Genomic DNA, 21902 nt, shown 5'->3' on the forward strand with positions numbered 1-21902 from the left:
GCCTAAAGTGCTGAACAGGTTTGGTAATAAGTTCAAAATGATCATCTAAACCAATCTAGTCACTAAACCAACTACAGATCAGAAACATACAGTCAGTATTTACAGTTACTGTAGATCTGAATGAATGGATGGATGGTAAAATGGACAGAAGGAATGAGGATGTTAAAGATGGATGATGAAATGGTGATATCTATCTATCTAGCTATCTATCAGTCCATCCACCCATTTTATCATTCATAGATGGAAGATGAAATGCATGGATAGATGACGAAATGTGTGGATGGATTAATAGATGTTTTAGGTAGTTGTAAGTGTATGTGATGGGAGGGATGGATGGAATTTTCAGTTCTTTTTTTCTGCTGCTTGAGCCTGTAACAGTAAGAGAAGTGTTACTGTTATTTCAGTTCTCTCAACTATTTGTATGCAAACGTTTAATCTTTATTACATATGTGTGTTTGCACCATTATACCACTCATCAGATCATCACACACACCCGGAGCTTCTCCAGTAATCCTCCTTTCCCAAAGCCTCCAAAAGCACGTAACATTTTTGGAGTGGGTGGTTTTTGTCCGAACATTGCCAATCCCTTCTTCTTTTCGCCTTCATCTTTGACAGGAGCAGCTTTGCCTTTGGCCTTCATCAGTTTCCTGCGCAGAGAATGAATCATCCTTTATTGTAGCTACTGCATTTATCTATTAAATCTGTTCTTGAAGAAACGGTGAATGTTGCACGACCGTGATCCTCTGACTCACCGTCCCTTCCTGGCCAGCACTTTCTGAGACTCAGGGTAATGGACCAGGATGTCATTGAGATCTTTCTTATCCAGTACGAAAAGGTTGGCGAACCCGTGAGCAGCAACATTTGCTGTTCTTCTGTTGCCTCCATCTTTTGCTGACTGTAAGAGACTGAAAATAAATGCTTTTTTTTTTTAGAAACTTTTTTAGGCATTCTTGTTCTTATCATTGTACTAAAGTTCAGTCAGTATATATATATATATATTATATATTATATATATATATAATTTTAATTAATACTTTTATTCAGCAAGGATGCATTAATTTGATGAGATGTGACAGTAAAGACATCTATAATGTTATTAAATTAATTACATTTAAAAATAATATTTTATAATATTACTGTTTTTAATGTATTTTTGATCAAATAAATGCAGCCTCCGTTAGATTCTACTTTTAAAAACATTATTAAAAAAAAATTATAGACCCCATATTTTTGAACAGTAGCCCATATAGATCGTCTGTCAGGTACCTGATCTCTCCAAACACACAGCCTGCTTTCAGAGTCACGAACACAATCTTATTGTCCGGTCCACCGATGACCTGCACCTCTCCGGCTTTAATAATATACATTTCTCTCCCAATGTCACCCTGCATGAAGCGATGGAAGACATTTGCCCATGATAATTGTCTGAATCACTATGTTCAATCAATATAATATCAGATATACATGGATGATTATATTTGATGTTCTCACCTTCTTACACACAAAGTCTCCTGGCAAGTACACAATGGATTTCAGACGCAGTAACATATCCACAAGCATCTGGTTGTCACAGCCCTAGAAAAATATGTTTGAAATGGCAAAAACTTGAAACAGAATAAATCTCTCACTTGTTTTCTCTTTCTTTCATTTTTTTTTTATCATTCTAACACGGATTTACTTCATAAAAGTGCACCTGAATCGATTAAACAGATGCCACCAGTAGGGGGCAGTCCAAAGCCTAATGGAAAAATCCTGTTGGGTTGAATCATCAAAACAATAAAAGATTGAAACAGCTTTAAATTTTCCCATAACTAATTCAGTGTAAATTTAGACCTTTACCAATCCTTCCAAACACTAGGTTTTACCCATTTGTCAGTATACGTTTTTAATTATTTAAAATATAATAAAATTTAGTATGATCACTTTTTCTTTTATATGTTTTAAGTACAGTTCAGAAGTTAAGTTACACTGAATGACAATGGAATATTATTTAACCAATATTTTAGCATTTTATTTTCACAAAAGTTATTTAAAACATTAAAGTAGACTGTTTAGTTGATTTAATATGCTTTTTATGCATATAAAATCACTTGTGTAAAGTTATTTTGATGCGGACACCAAAATGGGACGTTTCGTCTTTGACCCAAACGCAACACCTCATAAAACGTCAATATTAGCTCATTTTTTTTACTTTATATATTTCACTGACAATATTAAGTTTTACCTTGAAGAGGTCAATCTTCTGGAAGGTGGCGAGGTTGATGTCCACAGCGATGGCTGTTCTCATCACCAGAGGCATTTTTTCTAATAACTCGAATTCATCTGCGGAAAAACAGAAATTTTTGCATTTGATCTATAAAAATTTGCATCTGTTTAGATTTATTGTGATTGTATAAACGATCATTCCAAAACTAGCTGTTTTAATAGAGCACTTTTATTAAGAATAACTCTTACCCAGCATGCCCTGGGAGTCCCAGGTGTAGTTGTACCAGGTGCGTACTCTGTTCTGCACCAGCTTTGGGATGGTGTAGGTGTTCATATACGCCACACAGGCGTCCATAGAGGCACGGAAGTAGGTCTGTCCCGCCGTAGCTGCTCCAATGACATCTCTCATCTGGGTTTAAACAGATTTTGATCAGTACTGTGAAGTTATTATTCTGGGTCATGTGTTATATGTATTAATTTACTTACCTGTCCAATCAAGCTAGAGAAGACAAAGACTCCTGTGAAGAAGTTCACAAGCTGGAAGATGATCTCAAAGAGTGTATGGGGCTCGGGGAGACCTCCGATAGTGATCAGTGTGCGAGTCGCAAAATAATAACAACGAAGATACTGGCAAAGAAAAATGACAATATTATCAGTACAATATTATTTATTTATTAATATTTTATTTTGAATGTATTTAAATGTATTGATTTTTTAAGTGTAAATAATACAAATAAAAAAAATTATGTAGTACAATTTAATAATGAAGTATAACATTTTAATTCAATTTTAAATTAAATATATTTTAATTTATTAATAGCTACTATTTACGAAATATATGAAATAATGGCAAAAGAAAAAGAAAAGTTCATACGCATTTCCTTTTCCATCATATGTCCATTTAGTGCTGCCCAGCCCTTCGTATTCTGATGCTACATAGTAAAGGCAGGAGTTTAAATGGAGACAGAAGAGCAGATATCCAGTAGTGCGGCCAACTCTAAAAAAAAAAAGCCCAGCATGACTATTATTATTATTGCTCATACATACAGATGTGGATTTAAACACACCCCTAGCATTTGCCATTTGCTCATTATGATACCTCAAATTTTTGTGCCTCAAACTTGTTGCTATGACTTTACTAAGCAGTCAGACTTATAATTTTCACCTGGTGGGTGATCAGACCCATACATATGCATATTGAAGGAAGGACCTATACCATATCCAAAGACCAAAATATCAGCGTATTGAGGTGGGTCAGTAAGCAACCACCTAGCAACATGCTAAGCCACTCAGAATAGTAGATTAGCATATAGAAATCACACATACCTCCAGATATACGCCTTAGCCATGATGCTTTCCAGACGATCACTGAACTCAAAAAATGATTGATACTAAAAAGAAAGAAGGAATATGTACATTTAATAGAGCTCATTACACAGAAAACAGTAGTGTAGAACTGTTGTTATTGTTAACTAAAACTATTGAAATAAAGCTAAAATAAGATAAAACAAATATTAGATGAAAAAATAAATTAGAAACTTAAACTGAAATGAAACAAAGCCAAATAGAAAAAAAGAGATTAAAAAAATTTAAAGGGATACTCCACCCAAAAATGAAATTGTCATTAATCACTTATGAAGAGAATACATTTTGTATGCGAAGAAAACAAAAATAATGACTTTATGCAACAATTCATCTACTCTGTGTCTCTCCGCATCACCGTAGCGCCATTTTGGAGAATATCTGCTGACGAATTGTTGAATGAAGTCGTTATTTTTGTTTTCTTCACGTACAAAAAGTATTCTCATCGCTTCATAACATTACGGTTGAATCACTGATGGCAGATGGAGTATTCTGAAGATGCTTTTCATACTTTCCTGGACCTTGACACTGTTATTTACTTGGCAGTCTATTGGACAGTCACAAGCCTCCCGGTTTTCATCCAAAATATCTTAAAATTGTATTCTGATGACGAACGAAGCTTTTACGGGTTTGGAACAACATGTTGGTAAGTGATTAATGACAAACTTTTCATTTTGGGGTTGAGTATCCCTTTAAATTAAAGCTACTATTAAAGCTAAAAATAAACTGAAAATCAATTGGATAAAATTAATTTCAGATATACATAATACTAAAATAACACTTGTTAAAAAAACAAAATTAAAGAAAACAGAGTGGGCTGGAGAAGTTAAGTAACTGACCCGCATAAACCGGTTTATCCTAAAGATCGATGTAAACCCAAAGTGGAAACACAGCAAATCAAATGGTATGATGCTTATCAGGTCTGTCTGTTGAGACAAAATATCATCAAAATAAATATATAGGAGTGTCTGCAAATGAAAAATTACATCGAATATAATATTTTTGTTTTGCATAATATTATTTTTTGTTTTGGTTTTATTTTTTTTGTTTTTTTTAAATACACACACATAAATTATATATTTAGAAAATATTTACATGTATATACATTTATATATTTATATTCTTATATTTTTATATTATATATAAATATATTTAATATATAAACATAACATATTCTTCTTAAATATATACATGCAATGTGTGTTTATTTATATATACATAATAAATATACACACACACATATATTATGTAAACACTTTTATTTTGGATGTGATTAATCGTGATTTCATTTGACCAGCCCTATATATATATTAATTAAATATACACATTTCTATTATTAATCATAGCCTATATATAATTTGTACACACCTGAAATCTGGCAGATTCCCTGTACCTCCGTTTTGCCATTATTCTGTCTTTCTGAGGAAATAAATGTGTAGGTTTTTGAGTGGACGTCCTATTGTCACAATTCCAAAAGTCTTGTGTGTCTAAACCAAGATTCACTTACTATGATGTCTCCTGCTTTCACAAACTGTAAGCGCGGCTGAAACATGGTGATATCTATGATGTTCACAAGGTCTGCCAGGATGTCAAAAAAGATCCAGAAGGGGATGGTCACAGGCGTGTGGTACGGGAAACACAAACGTGCTGTGGCCAGCCAAACGTTGTAGTTAAAAGCGATTGTGACGACACTCAGCCATTTAATATACCGCCGATCTGGAAGGAAGAACAAACTTGTGAAGGCCAATGTTTTGTACTTAAAGAGGCATCTTCAGTTCTCATAGTGTCTCACCTGTGAAAGGGTCAATGGTTGTCCCCAAATATGCATCCATCTTGTCTTCAAAAGGTTTGAGAAGTGTGTCTATGCACGTGCATTTGATTTTTGGGCAGATGGCTTCAGCCGCCTCCTTATCTGCCTTCTCCTTCTCGGCTTTCAGCTTTTCCTCTTTCTCTTTCTTTTCTTTCTCCTCTTTTTCTTTCTTCGCTGCCGCTTTCTTAGCATCCTCCTCTTTTTTCTTCTGCTCGGCCTCTTCTCGTTTTATTCTCTCTACTTCCTGCTTTTTGATCCAGTCTTCCTTTCGGTAAACCGGTGCTGGATATCAACAAGTAGACTAAAGTTTAGAAGAATACAAACAAATGAATGGATTCCCTGCTGCAAAATCCAGGTGGGAGCTAGTTTTTCATGTTTTTTGCTGGATAAAAGTGGTCATTTATAATCATTACATGGTCCAAGCTGGTGTAGATGGTTGATAAGATTAGCTAGCAGCTGATCTGGCAGACAGCAACAAACCAGCTATATTTTCCAAATGCCACCTTAAGCTAGAATGACCTGGTTCTTCCAGCAGGGTAAATTAGTCAAAGTGTTAAAAAAGTCCTTGAGGAACAAAAATTGAGAAAAACCTCATAGTTTGCAGTATTGATGTATCTTGTCCATCAAACAGCAGGATTCAGAGAGAGACTTTACTCACTGACGGGTGGGCTGTGCTCTGGGGACGAGGAGTAGGGGTCTATGACTTTCTCCTTAAAAAGTTCTGTCCTCTCCCGTAGTTTCTTCACGATGTCTCGCAGCTGGTTGTCACAGTATCTGTTGATGACGATGGTTTTAGTTGGTAGTGATGGTGCATCCTCACTACGTGAAAAAGACACATAGGAAAGTGGGCTTAATTATGTAAAAAAAAAATTACTAGTAGTACTGTAGTAGTAACAGTACTAAGTTGTAGTAGTAATGATGGTGGTAGTAGATTTAGACTACGGAGAGTCCATCTGCCATCAGTGATTCATTGTGGTGGTATTTGATTTTGGATGAGTTGACAATAAAGCAGACTTGTAACGTTATGAAGTGACGAGAATACTATTTTCTACACGAAGAAAACAAATATGACTTTATTCAACAATTTGTTTTGGAGAATATCAGCTGAACGCAACCAGCTTACGCTCTTTGGTGTTAGCCGCGCTGCACAGATGCACTGTTTTCTTTCAAATCAAAGCGTAAATACATGTAGAAAACGTATCCTTGTGGCGCAGCTGACACCGAAGAGCGTAAGCTGCCTGCTCTGCATCACAGTAGCGCCAATTTGCGAGACCCTTTTGGGGTAGGGGCGTGTTTGTTTTGGTGATTTGAAATATCAACATTGGCTACCAGAAATCACTTACCCCACCTTTATGCTTTGCCAATCTTTCGCAGCTACAGCAAACAACAAATTTCACGGCCAATACTTGATCTGATTTCAGAGGAAGTTCAGCAGCTGAACTCAGACGAAACCTCATACAGTCACTACATGCTCAGCACTAGACAGTGTATACCTGTACCTCATCTATTTATAATCATTTTAATCAGTGCAACTCTGCCTTTGTGTCAAATCCTGGCTGCACAACTGTTGAGTTAAGATAAGGACTGTCCTGAAACACTCACATTTGTTCCTTTTTTCTAGCTGGTGCTGTCTTGTTTACTGTTTATGGGCCCGTGTGGTGAATTTAGTACTCAATTTAGTCTTACAGCAGATGTTAGTATCAATGCATTCAGCACATATGAGAATTGTGACTGGAAAATGATGACTGCCTAGCATGGTTTGCTGAAATCAATATAGAGAGACACAAAGAAAAATAGAACACAGAAAATAGAAACTCCTGTTGACACGTGAGGACGTTCTCGTGATCTTCTTAAGTCACAAATACAGCAGATCCCCTAATCTACTTTCAGCTACTTTTGGAGTCACACGCTGCACATCATAAAGTGGAAGATGACAGCAAAGATCTGCTCCATACAAACCAGCAATGACATGAATGTGCAAAGTCATTTAAACTTTCTGCTGCCAAGGACCTGCAAATATGATGATCCTCTGACAAAGTACCCATTCCTAAAATATAAAAAGCAGATTTGCATTTATAGTGTGTATAAAGAAAATATCAAATGTTGTAAATGTTAATATTTATTTTTTTATAATCAATATGTATTTATTTATGTCTACTGAAATAAAAACATATATTGCATTATTATTAGTGCTTTAAAATGATTAATCGCATGTTTACATAATATATGTGTGTGTGTGTGTGTGTGTGTATACTTGTTATGTATAATAATATAATATTATATATAAATATATTTAATACATAAACATAACATATAACATCGTAATTGTTTGACAACACTATTTCTATTATTATTTTATCTTTATGAATAAATATATAATTTATATTTACATTCATATTATTATAAGCAATATTTTTGTATTTATTTACTTAAAATACTAGTTAAATACTACTTAAAATACTAGTTGTGGTGTTATAAAACAATAATATCAAATTATTTATAGTAATATGTATGTATTTTGTATAAGATATTTAATAATAATATATTTAATAAATAATAAAAATTATTATTATTCAGAATAATTTATATTTTAAAATAAATTATTGTTATTTTTATTAATCTTTTTTTTTTGGTACATTTTTCTCTAAACCTTTTCTGTCAGCTCTTGTGGCCCCCTTGTGGGTTCAGGACCCCAGTTTGAAAACACACTACATATAATGAGAACAGTTTGAAAACCTTTCGGTATAGTACACACCTCAGCTGCCGCTCCGTGATCGGCTGGATCCATTGGTTTGGCTTCTGGTTTAGGGGGCTCTGGAGCAGGAGCAGGAGCAGGTGCTGGAGCAGGTGCAGGTGCAGGAACTGGTTCTTAAGAAGCACAGGTCAGAATTAGATGTTTTGGGATAATATGATTTGCTCATTTCTGTATTAGTACATAATTAAAGTCAAACTGTGTACAGAAAAAAATCTCTTAATTATTAACATTATATGCATGGAGATCTTAACACTGTTTTATGTTTTAATAGGTTAGGCTTCAGCTTCTCCTGACATGCTGCTAATTAATAAAGTACTTTAGCAAGGGGTCCACTAATGCCTCCAGGATTCCAGATGAAAACATTAATCGTACTTTCTAAAACTGTCCCTCTTAAAAAAATGTACACAGAGAATTGCAGTTTCCCTTAATGGAACAATCATCTCATGAAGTGAAGATGGATGAAGACTCACCGGTGGGCTTTTCCTCCTTTTTCTCTTCATCTTTCTTTGCATCTGCCTTTTCCTCCTGTTAACACCGAAAATTTTTTTCTTTGTTTCTTCATCACAACACATTTCCAGTTTATAGCAGTGAATTTGAACGAATGAGAGGTGTGTCATTAACCATTTTACACTCAGTGAAAGGCTGCATCAGTGGACAATGAGTAAGACGTGCAAGTGCAAGCATTAGGGTTATCATCTTTAACTATAACCATAAAACATTTACTTGAAAACATTTACTTGTTACTTGAAATAAAAGACAAAAACAAACCAAACAAACAAACAAACAAACAAACAAAAAAGTTATTTCAGCTAGTTGCAACAGCAGCAGTTCTAATTTGTGTTTGCTTTAAGTTGAAGAGCTAAAATAACTAAAACTAAATAAAATAAAGAAATAAAAAAGGACAAAAAAATTACAAAAATAACTAAATTACTAAAACTTTAAAATTAAAGTGAAAACATAAAATATATATAAAAATACTAGTATATCAATAACACTAAAATAACACTGGTGGGCATTACTACAGAAATGATGATACAGTAATGGTTTTATATATATGAACAATATTTAGAGCATGAATACATGTAAACATAATTTGATTACTCAAATACAATATACTATAAGTTATTATATTATTCATATTTATTTAATTATCAATAGTTATTTAGGGCATCAGATGATGGATATAATGTAAAAAATTATGGTTGACTCATTTATTTTACTTTGTTTAATTATTATGCATTTAGTGTTTTAGTGTTTAATTATTTGTCTGACTAGAAGACGATGTGAACTGAAAAAAGTTTATATACAAGATGCTAATGGACATTTAATTAAATTGATTAATTGTCAATTTCCTGCATGCACATTTATTATACATTTAAATGTTTAATATATATTTCAGACTAATTTAAAAAGAATTACTAGAGACAATTTCCCTTTTATAGTGTTATTATGTCACAGTCTCTAAAAAATTACTTGCTCTTTTAACATGTATTAATGTCTATGGATCCTTCCATTTCCACATTAATGTCAAAAACATTATTAGTAAGTATTAGCTATTATAAGCTATTTAAATTCACAAATTCACGTTTATTCAAATAGCTTATCCTTTGAGCTGCCTTTCCAGTAAACCAAGATACATTTATTTGGTAAAATTGTTATATTTTTTAAAAAATTTTAAGAAACATATTTCTCTGACATTGAAGTCAGTTGTATTGTGGGATGAATCTGGTGCTGTGTTGTGCTAAAGCCAGGTTCTCGTACCTTTGTCGGAGGAGCAGGTGCTGGGGCAGGTGCAGGTGAAGGCACTGGTGTCGGAGATCTAGGGCTCTGATCTACTGCCGCCACAGTTTTGGGCCGAAAAAGTGTTTTCAAGGTGCTGAACATGGCTGCACTGGCTCGAGCAGGCACGCGATCAAATCCAGATTTATCCCTCCACTCTCCTTATCCACCTGTCACTGATGTGTGAACTCCGACCTGCTTCAATTAATTCTTAGAGCTCTATTAATTCTCTAGGAACGGCCCTTTTCCCAGGGTTCCCCACAATTTGACTGACCTATCACTGACCTTCTCACTTGCAGTCAACCAATCACAATCCTTCTATTAAAATGGCATTATAGGGTGAGCTGCAAAGGGCCATGTCTATGTAAAGTCAAATTTGCACTGCTTTTTGACAGAGAGATATTCGCCACATTATTGGCTCACGTTACATTACTCAGAGTGTGCCAGACAGCACTTTAATAGTGCATTCGTGGGCTATTCCGGAGCTGCCAGCTATTCCTGCACTGTTTGTGCTGTGGGTCCATGTTTAGAAAGACTACTTAGTTAATTGAAACTCTCAATGTCCCTGCCAGACTAAAGAGATTAACTGTGAGATCCTACGGCAGACTGACTCAACTACCAGTCCTTCGCTAACTGAGAGCAGAAGGCCGTGTAAACTTTCAAGTATAAATAAAACTCAGTAGTTTCAGAAATGATGTTCACTGTACTATGTAATTACAAAACATGTATTTTATTTCAGTCTCAGTACAAAATAGATCTACAAACATACTGTTTTGGAAGGAATTGAAACAAATTTCAATCAAATAATTCATGGATTACAATTAGTAATAAGATTCACTAATTGGTAAGTACTGCAGTTAGCAGGGAAAGAAGCTCTTTATATATATATATATATATATATATATATATATATATATATATATATATATATATATATATAATACACAGGTTATTTTAAAAGTTATGAAATCTTCACAGAGAAATATTTAATGCATTTCTTGTGATTATTTTCGTTCTAAAGTACCAGCAGTCTAGAAAAGAAAAATAGAAAGAAAAATTATTATTTTTGAACCATCTTTTTTGTAATTGTATTATATTGTAACATACATCTTAAAGCAACACTATGTAAATTTAGGCGCTCTAGCGGTTAATAAACAGAACTGCACGCATCCTGCGGAAGAACATTCTAACCGGAGCTACTTCTCCAAGTTTATGTCTATGGCGATTCACACAGGTATGTGTTACTCCGCAGCGGTGACGACCCGAACAGGCTACAATAGTACAAAAATAATCATTTATTATAAATGTACCGTAGTGATTTGGGATAAGACCAAAAAGTCGGTTTGGTAGATAAATTTATGGTGTACTCGCTGATTATATACATTTTGCAAATTTTGAACACAGAAAAAAGTTACATAGTGTTGCTTTAAGTTCAATATACAGTACCATTAAAATGTTTTTGAAAAGAAATCTCTTATACAGTAAAAGTGAGAGAGTAATATCGTGAAATATTATTTTGTAATATTTTAATAATTTTTTTTTTAATTTTCTATTTTATTTATTTTATTGTGTAATTCATTCTTGTAATGCAAAGCTGAATTTTCAGCATCATTACTCCAGTCTTCAGTGTCACATGATTCTTCAGAAATCATTCTAATATGTTGTTTTGCCGCACAAGAAATCTTTATTATTATTATCATCAATGTTTAATACAGTTGTGCTGCTTAATATCATAGAGGAAACCATGCTACATATTTTAATATTCTTTGTTAAATCAAATGTTCAAGTGAACAGCATTTGTTTGAAACTGAAATATTTTGTAACAATATAAATACTTTTACTGTCACTTTTGATTAATTTAACAAATCCTTTATGGAAAAAAAAAAACTAATTATTTTCAAAAACACTAACAACAAAAAATGTGCTGGCCCCAAAATTTTAAACTGTACTGTATATTTAAATATATAATAGAATTCCTTACCTTTAGTCTGTCCATAAAGCCTTTTTTAGTGAACGCTCCTCCTGCAAAGGCACGCAAAAGTTTGGGAGTGGGAGGTTTTTGTCCGAACATAGCCAGTCCTTTCTTCTTTTCCTCGTCACCTTTAGCAGCAGGAGGTGGACCCTTGGCTTTCAGCAGTTTCCTGTGAAACAGTGTTAACCAGTAATTTCCAGATTTCATTATTGTAGGTTCGTGAGAAGTAGGGCTCAAGACCATGTGTACAGTTAGTGATGATTCAAATAAATCAGTGAATTGGTTAGTGAACAAATCAGTTTCTTAAATCAGTATTTTTGCCGCCTTATCCAATAAAATTGTTTAAAATGAGAAATTTACTTCAAAAGCATAGTGAGTAAATATTAGCACTTACGGTATGTTAGGTTTATTTTCTTACCCCATTAGAAATAATTTTTTTTTTTCATGTTTTTTAAAGCAAAAATCTAACACCGTTAAGTCAGTTCATAATGCCTTCCCAAGTCTTGTGATATTTAGATAATTTATTGGGAATATTGGGAAACAAAAAATGATTTATTTTCTCACTGCTCACTGCGGGTGCATCTATATGAATGTCTGACTGAAAGAATCATGTGACAACTCACCGTCCCTTCCTGGCCAGCACTTTCTGAGACTCTGGGTAGTGAATCAGGATGTCATTGAGGTCTTTCTTATCCAGTACGAAGAGGTTGGCGAACCCGTGTGCGGCTACATTAGCGGTTCTTCTGTTTCCTCCATTGGCTGAAGACTGTAGCAAACTGGGGTCGATTATAAACACATGAGTTCATTCACTACGTGTAGTTCTGAAGCAAGATTCTCATTTCGATAGCTCACCTGATCTCTCCGAACACACAGCCTGCCTTCAGAGTCACGAACACAATCTTATTGTCCGGCCCACCGATGACCTGCACCTCTCCAGCCTTAATGATGTACATTTCCTTTCCAATGTCTCCCTGCAGAGAAACAAGAGAGTGAAGACTTGATGTACTTGATGTCTATAAATAAAAGGCAGTATAACTCACCTTCTTGCACACAAAGTCTCCAGGCAAGTACACAATGGACTTTAGCCTCAATAACATGTCCACAAGCATCTGGTTGTCACAACCCTGTGAGAAAAAACACAGAAATATCAAGCAATTAAACATATCACAATCTGTTTCCTTCCTTAAATCAAGCCCACCTTAAAGAGGTCGATCTTTTGGAAAGTAGCAAGGTTGATGTCCACAGCGATGGCTGTTCTCATCACCAGAGGCATCTGTTCCAGAAGCTCAGACTCATCTGAGGAGAAGCCAAACCTTAATTGGCAGGACCCTGCTATTCATTACCAGTCGTTATTTACATGTAAATTTAGATTTTACCCAGCATGCCCTGGGAGTCCCAGGTGTAGTTGTACCAGGTGCGCACTCTGGTTTGAACTAGCTTGGGGATGCGGTTTGTCACCATGTATGCCACACAAGCATCCATAGATGCACGGAAGTACGTCTGGCCGGCCGTAGCTGCTCCAATGACATCTCTCATCTGTAAAATCAAAGATTTACATCTATATATCTGATATGGATGCACCATTATGATGATTCTGGCTGATACTGAAAAAAACTGGTAATATTTTCAAGTTAAAGTCAATAAATGATAAATGGCCAATATTAAAATTCTATACTTTTTAAATTACATTTTTTTTTTTAAATACTAAAAAACTAAAATTAACACAATGATATATTGTAAAGCAAGAAAATTTATTTTGGGATTTATTAAAGATTCCATAGTTAGTTTATTGTTACCTTCATTCATTTATTTAAGCATTATTAAAATTCCAGCCAATATTGATAAATCAATATGTCATGTCGTGGTCCATAACTGCTAAATGGCCAAAACTAAAACTGTATACTATTTTGTCTAAATAAATGTAAAATAAAACACAAAAAACTGAAAATTACCATTTAAATTAAAAGTTAAATTAAATTATTTATGTTATGGCTGATACAGACAAATGGCCAATATTACTATTTTTTCTAAATAAATTCAAAATAAAACACAGATTCACTTTAAACTAGTGTTAGATGACAACAACGGTAATTAAAATGTAAAAATAGCATAAATGAGCCTACACAATGAATAAATAAATGAAAAAATCCTATTATCACATTCTGGTTTTGTTTCCATGGTTACTAATTGATTGAGTGACGTGTTCAGATGCTGCTTGTTTAGTTCGTTTGCTTGCTCTATTTAAGTCCTCAGTATTTGTCTGGTATTAAAGGTATTAGTTTGGTTTTAAGCCCGAGACACACTGCACAATTTTCGTTGTCCTCTTTCGCCGCTTTCACTTTTTTCCAGCACACATAAAAACTACATCTGTCAAAGTGTGATTCATTATACTCTTTTTGTTTACCACTAGCGCTTGCTAATGACGTTTTATCCTTCTATAGAAACGTGCGTCGTAGCCTACGAGTCAGGTGTCATCATCATACAGTCTCCATGCATGTCGTACCCGAGTTTATTAGATCCATGTCGCATAGTGTGACCAGCGATGATCTTATAGGATTGCTAAAATCGTGCAGCGTGTAGAAGGCTGAAGAGTCCTACTCTTTCTCCTGGGTCTATGTTAGTGGCTTTAAATAAAGTACCTGTGATTTAGGCATCTTCTTTGTCGAGTGCCTACCTCTACACAAACTCTCTGACATCTATAAATGATCTAATTATAATCTGTAACATCTAGTAAAGAAGTGACTCATTCTATATTCTTAAACAACAGGAGCACCACCACAATAAATCTACATGGTTCCTGACTGGAGAACTGGATGAGGACTATGATATGATTGGCTGCTTGGGATTAGGAGGAGGAGCTCACGATGTTTACGTCATCACATCATGTACCTGTCCAATCAAACTTGAGAAGACAAAGACACCAACAAAAAAGTTTGCTAACTGAAAGGTGATTTCAAAGACTGTGTGAGGCTCAGGCAGACCACCGATGTTGATCAGAGTCCGCACGGCAAAATAGTAACTGCGCAAGTACCTGGGGAAGACAAAGAGATGGTAAAATTCAGTCTTGCAATCATATCTGAGTCCTTATTAAAGATTCAATCATATGTGACCACGGACCACAAAACCAGTCATAATTTTTAAATTTACATGTATTCATATTCATACATTCAAGAATAAATAAGTTTTCCATTGATGTATGGTTTATTAGAATATGACAATATTTGGCTGAGATACAACTATTTTAAAATTGTCCAAATGAAGTCCTTAGCAACATTTATTACTAATCAAAAAATTTAATGATCTTTACTTAATATCCTAATGATTTTTGGCATAAAAGAAAATTTGATAATTTTAACCCATACAATGTGTGGCTGGCTATTGCTACAAACTTACCCGTGTGACTTACGACTGGTTTTGTGGTCCAGGGTCACATATTACAGTGTCAAAACAGCAGACATCGAACCACATCGCAAAAGCCATGGCCAAGCAAGAAAGCCAAGTGAAAAAAATCTGAACCAAAAAAACACCAAGCGCTTCAGGAGCATAAGCTTTAGAGGCAAAACGTCTACCTGGCCAAGAATGATGGACAAAAATAGAGCACCAAAAAAATAGTTGGTCATCTGAAAGATCTGACCGAACATGGTCTCAGGGAAAGGAAGTTCTGCGATCATCAGGAGGGATTTCTCTGCATAGAAGAAACACCTCAGGTAGCTATGAGAATGTGAAAAAAAAATCCCCAAATCTGCAATTACTGCAAACAAATTTAGCTTTTTTTGTTGTTGTTAAACTTGAACTGTGAATGGAAGAGGACAAAAAATAACATTACATGAGCATTTCAATTACTGTTTTGTGCTGCCAATGGTGCAGAAGTTATATTCTTCACCTTTACAAAAATAATCAATAAAGTGAATCTGAAGGGTAGATGGAATCACATACGCGCTGCCTTCTCCGCTGTACACCCATTTGGTTTTGCCGATCCCCTGGTAGTCAGATGCCACGTAGTAAAGACATGCGTTGAGATGGAGAATAAACATCAGGTATCCAATAGTGCGAATTACTCTTTAAAAAGGACAAAAAGGAGAATTATGGTCACAATGATTTATGACAGTAGTTCTCAAATAAGGGCCAACTAGGGGGCCATCAAACTTCCAAGGAGGATGCAAGATGATTTAAAATAAGACATAAAAGGATTAAACTAAAAAATCCAGATGTAAACTGGTATTGTATTTTTTATATTAACTTGTTCCCTTAACAACTGCCGTTCTGTGGAAAAGCCAGGATTTCAATGATCTTAAAGACCTGGATATATGAGGGAACTTTAAAAGTGTGATTTCTAGACCTGGAAAAGTCTTTTCTAAAAGGTTTTTTAAACTTAAAAATTTCTGTAATTAATATATGTATATATCTCCAGTTATGTCAAGCTTTGAAATATTTTTGCAGGTAGAAATGAATGAAAAAATCGCTAATTGTGAGTAAATAAGAATAATAAAAAAACAACAATCGCAAGCAACTAAAAAATTGAAATCTCGAGCCAAATTCAGAATGAGAATTTTAAATTCTTGAATTCTAGCAAACACAATTTGAATTTAAACATGAAGAATACAGTGCAATCAAGTTCAAAGAAATGTGTGCTTCATTTATATTAAGCATTTAGAAATAAACTTTTTGAACCATATTGGAAGAATAGATTTTTTTTTTCTTTAGAATATTCAAAATTTCCTCAAAGTCTTCCAAATGAAGCCAAACAGCATTCTAATTCCTGAAGGGTTGTCATTTCATAAATTCAGATTTTTTGCCCATCCCTGATAGAACCAGTCAGCAAGATCAACTCTTAAGTCTTGGTTACTTACCTCCAGATGTACGCTTTGGTCATGATACCTTCAAGACGGTCACTGAACTCAAAAAATGATCCAGACTTAAGGAGAAAACATAAACAAAACAAGGTTAAGGCAAATTCAAAAATATAATCAGCTCATGAATGATTATGCATCTCATAGCCAATCACGAATCCTGCCAAAACACAGGTGTTTATAGAAACTGCATTACCTTCATCAAACGATTGAGCCTGAAGACAGACTTGAATCCAAATGGGAAATATAACAGGTCTGAAGGCAGGATGGATAGGACATCATTCTGAAAGAACAGGAAATATTTAATGGGGGATAAAATGCTATTTGGAAGATGAAAATCAACTGAAATATCTGCAATACCTGAAACCTTGACGATTCACGGTATTTCTTTTTTATCATAACTCTGTCATACTGAAAGAAAATTGTGAAAAAAATTAGAGGTACACATTAGTAGTATAAGAATGTAATAACAGAACTTACAGTAGAAGTCTATGGAGCAAAACATTGAACATTGTGTTATATAAAAAGACTGCATGAACATAAAATGAAACTATCAATCAACTTTGTTAATTTTCTTTTCTTACAATGATGTCTCCCCCTTTACAGAACTGCAGTCGTGGCTGGAAAGCGATCATGTCGATGACGTAGATGATGTCAGCAATGATGTCCAAGGTAAACCACAATGGAACGGCCGTTGGGTCGTGATACGGGAAGGCCATACGGACCGGTATGAACCACAGGTTATAGTTGAAGGCAATGGTCACCAAGCTTAGCCATGCAATATACCTGCGGTCTGGTGAAAAACACAAGAACAGAGCAGACGAAAGCATAGAGACGCGGTAATTTTATGTCTGCATATTCAGATGTTAGCATATTTTGAAATGTAACCTGTGAAGGGATCGATGGAGGTGCCTAGTCTTTTGTCCACTCTGTCCTCGATGGGCTTCAGCAGAAAATCTACACAGGTGCACTTCATTTTTGGGCAGATGGATTTCTGCTCTTTGTCTGCTTTGTCATCTTTCTTCTCCTCCTTCTTTTCCTCTTTCTTTTCCCCAGGCTTGTCTGCTTTTTTCTTCTCCTCCTCCTCTTTCTTCTTCTTTTCTTCCTCCTCTTTCTTTTTTCTCTCTGCCTCCTCTTTCTTTTTCTTCTCTTCCTCCTCTTTTCTTTTCTTGTCTTCCTCTTCTTTTCGTTTCCTCTCCTCTATTAATTTCAAGTAGTCATCCTTTCTCAGGACAGGTGCTGGAACAAAAACATAATACCTGTTAACACACTCCTTATTGTCTTGTTATGTGGTGAGGTCCTGTCATATTTACATATTATTTCAGCTGTATGCATGTATTATTTTAATAAGTGCTGTATTGCAGGTATATCATTAATTGCAGAAGCATGGATTGATTTGTACTCACTGACAGGAGGGCTGCGCTCTGGAGAGGATGCATAGGGGTCAATGACCTTTTCTTTAAACTGTTCTGTCCGTTGCCGGTAATGCTGAACAATCTCAATGAGTTGAGTATCAAAGTGCTTGCTTATCACAATGGGCCGGGACTCAGGGCAAGGGGCCTCCTCTCTATAACAATCCAACAGATAATAACACAAGGTGAAATCAATATATTTAACATATTACTTAATATACAGAAATCCTCAACTTCCAGAAACTTTAAACAAATAAATAAATACATTTCTAATGAACAAAAACGTATTTTAAAGAAAATAACTTACAGCTGTCTCTCAGTCTGTAAAAACTAACATAAATTACGAAAATTAACCATGGTTTTATTACAGTAAAATTATAGTAGCCATATGTTTTCTGACGTATTGACTACCATTTGTATAATCACAGTTTTACTACAAATACCATGGTTAAACTAGTGTTGCAAAACCATGGTTTACCTATAGTAACCATGTTTCGGTTTTATTTGTAGTAAAACCAAGGTTAATTTTGGTAAGTATGTTTACAGTAACACACTTACAGACGTCTATGGGGCAAAGTATTGTGGAAGGTTTAAAAGTAGAAATATACAGCGTGTGTTTTTGTAACAGTCCTTATATTAATCCCTTGATATAACATAAATGTTATTTAAACTGTAAAGTTGTCTAAATCGTTCTTTGTTATGGGACTACTGTCTTAGACGAATGAACTTCTGGTTGATATCCTTGCGCGCATAATGACACAAGTTGGTTTTAAATTTGATCACAACTAGTTTCAATTTACTACTTATAATGCTCATATTTTTTGTAAAATGTGTTCGTATTAATTTATTCATTCAAAGTGTGTGTTATTTGAGCTGTAAAGCAGTCTAAATGCTTTTAAGTGGGTATTTTTACGTTGTTCCTGGTATTCATCGGATTGTGTAAACATGGCTTTTGCTTGATCATACAAAAAAAAAAAAAAAGAGTTGAAATCCTAATAATTTGTTTGAGGCTGAACTTCTTGTACAAGATCTGAAACTGTTGATCTGAATTGTGCTTTTATATGCTGATCTCTGCTGGTCATGGAGGCGTATTACAAGTTAAGTGAAGACCCAGTACCTTTTGTTTTGAGTACATGTTAGTGTTATTAATGGAAAAATACAACTTTATAATATATTATATATTATCCTGGAGCAGAATTTTATTTTATTTCTTTAATTTTTATCATTTATTATAAATGAATAAATACTGCTCCAGTAAATGTTCCACTGTTGGTGTCGGTTTTATTTTTGTTTTCTAAACTTAAGTAGCTCCAGGGATCTTCTTATATCAAATGCACTGTAAATCTTGTAATCTGCTTTCAGCTCCTGTTCTCGTAATCTTCCAGGTCTCTGCTGCACAGTCATGGATCTGATGTACAGTGTTTGCACTGATGACTTACACACAGGCTGTTCTGTCACTTACTGTGAGTCCTTTCCAAGACAATGAGAGTCTAGTTGATTATAGCCATGATTAATTAAAGCTTATCAATCACACTCAGGACATCAAGACTTTCTCTTGCCACTTATAGCAAAAACAAGTATTTTAAGTCAACATGAAATCAAACTCAACTCTATTTATTCTCTTGCTGTTATAAATTTAAATAACTTCTGACCAAATGCAACATGATTTTTCAGATAAAAATGGTATTCATTTTACCCTTCAGCAGGTGGCTGGCCTTTGGCCGGGTCTGCAGGTTTCTCCTCTGGTTTGGGGGCAGGTTCTGGTTTTGAGGCCGGTGCTGCTGGTTCTGGAGCTGGTGCTGGGGTCGACGCTGGGGCTAAGGAGAAAACAGTTCTTTTTTCTTTACGATTCCCAACTGAAGGAAGATTTGGATCACAGATGGAGGGCTGACCCCTGAAGCAGCTTACTGACCATCACATGCTACTGAACCCATAACAAACACTACTGCAAGCAACCTGTGACAGGCTGTTAGAATTATTTCAAATGCCTCTCATCTGGAAAATATCTTCTGCAGGTGCTTACACAATGAATGATGAGATCATTTAGTGGATAATTACAATGATAACAGATGACTTACCAGGGCCTTCATCATCTTTCTTGTCTTCATTTTCCTTGTCTGCAGGTTTTTCTTCCTGCCGGGTGCAGAGATTAATCATTATCCCAGAGCGCTTTTGCAGTTATAAAAACATTCTCATAAATGACGCATGATGGCTTCTATTATTTATAGATTGTTGAGCTAAATTGTCTATTTTAAATTACTCAAGCCTGTAGCTTTAACTTTTACATTTTTAAATGATGTTAGAAGAACACAGTATGTCCTTTACATGGTGTTTAAGATAAAAACTACCATAAATGTTACAGGGAATAAATGTATGTAGAGCATATATATATATATATATATATATATATATATATATATATATATATATATATATATATAAAACATAATAAATGATATGAAGTATTTAACATAATTTTTTGGACTAATTTTAATTCGTTTTTAACTAACCTTTTACTGTAAAACAACAACAAAAAAATTCTGCTATATCTGCCAAAGAAACATTTTCATTTAGTTTAACTGTATTAAAATAACTAAATCTAAAATTGAAATAAAAATCTATGAAAACTATAAAAAACAATAATGCATAAAATAAAAAAAACAAAAACAAATGACCAAATTATTAAAAATTACTAAATATTTATCTAAAATTAAAATGAAAACTGAAAAAAATACTAATTCAAAATATTAAATAAAACTATAATAGTATGTCAATGATACTAAAATAACACTGATGAAAAACATATGCTTTAAAAATAATGATAAATGCTGCATATATATATATGCAGCATTTATCATTATTTTTAAAGCAGATGTTTTTATAATAAACTATAGTTTATTATATTATTAAATAATTATATTATTATATTATATTATTAAATAATTCATAAAACTATATACACATACCACATATACAAAGCATTCATTAATGTAATAAATAAAATTTTTTACCTAAATTGTCAATCCCATATTTAAAATGATAGCTAAAATGTTTACTGTATATTTGTTACATGTGCTTAAAATCAGCAGAAATCTTCATTACGAGTCACTTGTACCTACCTTTGCAGGGGCCGGAGCAGGAGCTGGTGCAGGGGCCGACCTAGAGGCCGAGGCCGGGGTGGGACCCACAGCTGGACCCCCGATGATCTTCTTCAGCTTGCTGAACATGGCTCAGTGGCAGGCAGTGTCTGAGAAGATCTCTGCTGTGTTTATCCTTCTTGTGTGACCACGGCTCCAGTCCTGCTAATGTTGCTGCCTGATGCAATTAGCACTTTTAGACCACTAATACCCATCTGCAAACAGACCTCAGAAGTAAGTTCAGGCCACAATTCATCACAGTGTCTGTCAACTGCAGAGTGAGTTCAAAACATGTCTACAGCCACAGATTTAAAATATATATTAATATATTAATATTTAATTGTTGCACAACTATTATACCATTTTATGAAGTTAGAAAACGTGATGTGTCAACAAATAAACAAAAGAAGTCAAAGTGCTTGTTTCTGGTCAGTATAAACCATAAATAAAAAAAGTTTGATTCACAGTATGTTTGTATAGCCTTTCTAAATCTCCATACAGTTTAGAGAATATCAGCAAATTGTCATCGCGCTTTGAGCAGATTTCTCTGGTGGACCTGCGAGCTGTTCTGCTGGATTAGTTCGGCTCCTATGGAGCGGTGGACCACTTACTTAATTAAA

General features: G+C 34.4%; 2 protein-coding genes across 2 annotated transcripts; both read right to left on the reverse strand.

The window, feature by feature from the left end:
- Positions 1 to 59: 59 nt before the first annotated feature.
- On the reverse strand, positions 60 to 10796 carry cngb3.1 (cyclic nucleotide gated channel subunit beta 3, tandem duplicate 1). Its single transcript, XM_042751935.1, has 18 exons — positions 9894 to 10796; positions 8603 to 8657; positions 8133 to 8245; positions 6036 to 6192; positions 5360 to 5659; positions 5075 to 5283; positions 4936 to 4986; positions 4407 to 4493; positions 3532 to 3596; positions 3080 to 3202; positions 2692 to 2833; positions 2455 to 2614; positions 2225 to 2322; positions 1492 to 1575; positions 1267 to 1385; positions 753 to 905; positions 494 to 647; positions 60 to 369 (listed from the first exon to the last, which is right to left on the reverse strand). The coding sequence occupies exons 1-18, from the start codon at positions 10014 to 10016 to the stop codon at positions 343 to 345; spliced, it is 2220 nt and encodes a 739-aa protein (XP_042607869.1). The 5' UTR covers positions 10017 to 10796; the 3' UTR covers positions 60 to 342.
- A 43-nt stretch (positions 10797 to 10839) lies between these two features.
- Positions 10840 to 21447, reverse strand: LOC109050203 (cyclic nucleotide-gated cation channel beta-3). Its single transcript, XM_042751936.1, has 18 exons — positions 21265 to 21447; positions 20224 to 20278; positions 19842 to 19962; positions 18140 to 18300; positions 17622 to 17972; positions 17318 to 17526; positions 17094 to 17144; positions 16930 to 17016; positions 16734 to 16798; positions 15820 to 15942; positions 14773 to 14914; positions 13260 to 13419; positions 13082 to 13179; positions 12924 to 13007; positions 12736 to 12854; positions 12507 to 12659; positions 11893 to 12052; positions 10840 to 10942 (listed from the first exon to the last, which is right to left on the reverse strand). The coding sequence occupies exons 1-18, from the start codon at positions 21370 to 21372 to the stop codon at positions 10916 to 10918; spliced, it is 2274 nt and encodes a 757-aa protein (XP_042607870.1). The 5' UTR covers positions 21373 to 21447; the 3' UTR covers positions 10840 to 10915.
- Positions 21448 to 21902: the final 455 nt, after the last annotated feature.

This window comes from Cyprinus carpio, chromosome B24, assembly GCF_018340385.1.
Source record: "Cyprinus carpio isolate SPL01 chromosome B24, ASM1834038v1, whole genome shotgun sequence".
In the NCBI taxonomy this organism is placed as follows: domain Eukaryota; kingdom Metazoa; phylum Chordata; class Actinopteri; order Cypriniformes; family Cyprinidae; genus Cyprinus; species Cyprinus carpio.

What these genes read in the sequence shown, in the direction of transcription:
- cngb3.1 (XM_042751935.1), bottom strand. Translation starts at nt 10,016, where the DNA reads ATGTTCAGCACCTTGAAAACACTTTTTCGGCCCAAAACTGTGGCGGCA. An exon ending in GGGAATCTGCCAGATTTCAG is followed by an intron (nt 4,494 to 4,935) that starts GTGTGTACAAAT and finishes TTGTCTCAACAG; the next exon opens with ACAGACCTGATAAGCATCAT. An exon ending in AGAAGATTGACCTCTTCAAG is followed by an intron (nt 1,576 to 2,224) that starts GTAAAACTTAAT and finishes ATATTTTTCTAG; the next exon opens with GGCTGTGACAACCAGATGCT.
- LOC109050203 (XM_042751936.1), bottom strand. Translation starts at nt 21,372, where the DNA reads ATGTTCAGCAAGCTGAAGAAGATCATCGGGGGTCCAGCTGTGGGTCCC. An exon ending in AGAGCGCAGCCCTCCTGTCA is followed by an intron (nt 17,973 to 18,139) that starts GTGAGTACAAAT and finishes TTTTTGTTCCAG; the next exon opens with CACCTGTCCTGAGAAAGGAT. An exon ending in TCTCAAGTTTGATTGGACAG is followed by an intron (nt 13,420 to 14,772) that starts GTACATGATGTG and finishes TTGATTTTACAG; the next exon opens with ATGAGAGATGTCATTGGAGC.